At 39.4% G+C, this 1,431-nt stretch overlaps 1 protein-coding gene across 1 annotated transcript in view; it reads right to left on the minus strand.

The window, feature by feature from the left end:
• Positions 1 to 1,038, minus strand: part of LOC114615665 (olfactory receptor 52A5-like) — a gene marked incomplete at its 3' end in the record, with an annotated part of 2,494 nt that extends 1,456 nt beyond the window's left edge. The window contains exon 1 of the mRNA XM_028761335.1: positions 79 to 1,038. Within this exon, the coding sequence (XP_028617168.1) occupies positions 79 to 1,038 (960 nt within the window). The remainder of the gene's footprint in view (positions 1 to 78) is intronic.
• Between the last annotated feature and the right edge of the window lie 393 nt (positions 1,039 to 1,431).

Raw genomic sequence — 1,431 nt, forward strand, 5'->3', positions numbered from 1 at the left:
AGAGAGAGAGAGAGAGAGAGAGAGAGAGAGAGAGAGAACAAAATCAAAGATGTTTGAGTGAGATTTGGTATTTGAAACAAAAGTAAATAAATGAAAAATCAAGAAGAATAAAATTTTGGACACTTGATCTCGAATCTGTTTGGTCTTCACACCATAAACAATAGGATTGAGCAAAGGTGGGACAAGTAGATAAAGGTTGGACAAGAGAATGTGAATATAGGATGGAATGTGAAAGCCAAACCTATGTGTAAAGAAGGAGAAGAAGGCCAGAAGATAAAACTCCAAGAAGACACAAATGTGGGCAATGCATGTGTTAAAGGCTTTGAGTCTTGCTTCCTTTTGAGGGAGCATGAAGACAGTTATAAATATTCTAATGTAGGAGAGTGTGATGAAAATAATATCCAGTCCAAGTATACTGAAGGCAACAAACAGACCATAGATCTTGTTGACATGAACATCTTCTGCTGCCAGCTTCACAATGGCCATGTGCTCACAGTATGAATGGGAAACAACAGTGGTCCAGTAGAATTTCAACCTGCATTTGATGAGAATGAGACATGGAGCTACAAGCAGGGCCGCTCTGAGTGTGACTGCTACTCCTATCTGAGTGAGGAGTCGCTGGGTAAAGATGGATGCATGTCTTAGAGGATCACAGATTGCCACATAGCGGTCCATTGCCATGGCAAACAAGATGCCGGACTCAATACCCTGGAATGTGTGAATCAGCCACATCTGCAAGAGGCAGGCATCAAAGTATATAGTTGGAAGGTGGAACCAGAATATTCCTAGCATTTTTGGTAAGATGCAAGTGCTGAGAGCAATGTCCGTTGCTCCAAGCATTGCTAGGAAGAGGTACATGGGCTCATGGAGGCTTTGTTCAACTTTGATGACAACTAGAAGCAGAGAATTCCCTAAAAGTGCAATGATGTACATGATACAGAAAGGAATCCCAATCCAGAACTGCACAGACTCTAAGCCAGGAATTCCAGTCAGAGTCAGCACTGAAGGCCTGAAGATGGTGGTGTTGAGATGTGGCATGCTGCCTCAGCCTGCAGACATACAGCTTCTCAACTAGACAGGCAGCTGGTACTGGGAGTATTTCTTCTGTGTTCTGTTCTCATCTAGATTCACACAATCAGAGACTGAATGGGATTTATTTCACTGGCATTTTTTAGATATAGAATTTTACTGATAAGATTGTTTTATGTTAATACAAGACTATCTATGTACCTTTTCTATGTATGAATGTTTTATTTCAGAGTTCAGTTTTCTCCTTCACTTTCTTCTCTTTGCATGTCTATCTCATCACAAACGTACACAATAAATATACACAAAAGACACACATACATCCCAAATAAAATGTTATTACATATATCTATAAAAAAGACATGTTTCTGTATACTTTTGAAAAATATTCAATTGAAAATAAGA

Source organism: Grammomys surdaster, unplaced genomic scaffold, assembly GCF_004785775.1.
Source record: "Grammomys surdaster isolate TR1022 unplaced genomic scaffold, NIH_TR_1.0 131675, whole genome shotgun sequence".
Taxonomy (NCBI): domain Eukaryota; kingdom Metazoa; phylum Chordata; class Mammalia; order Rodentia; family Muridae; genus Grammomys; species Grammomys surdaster.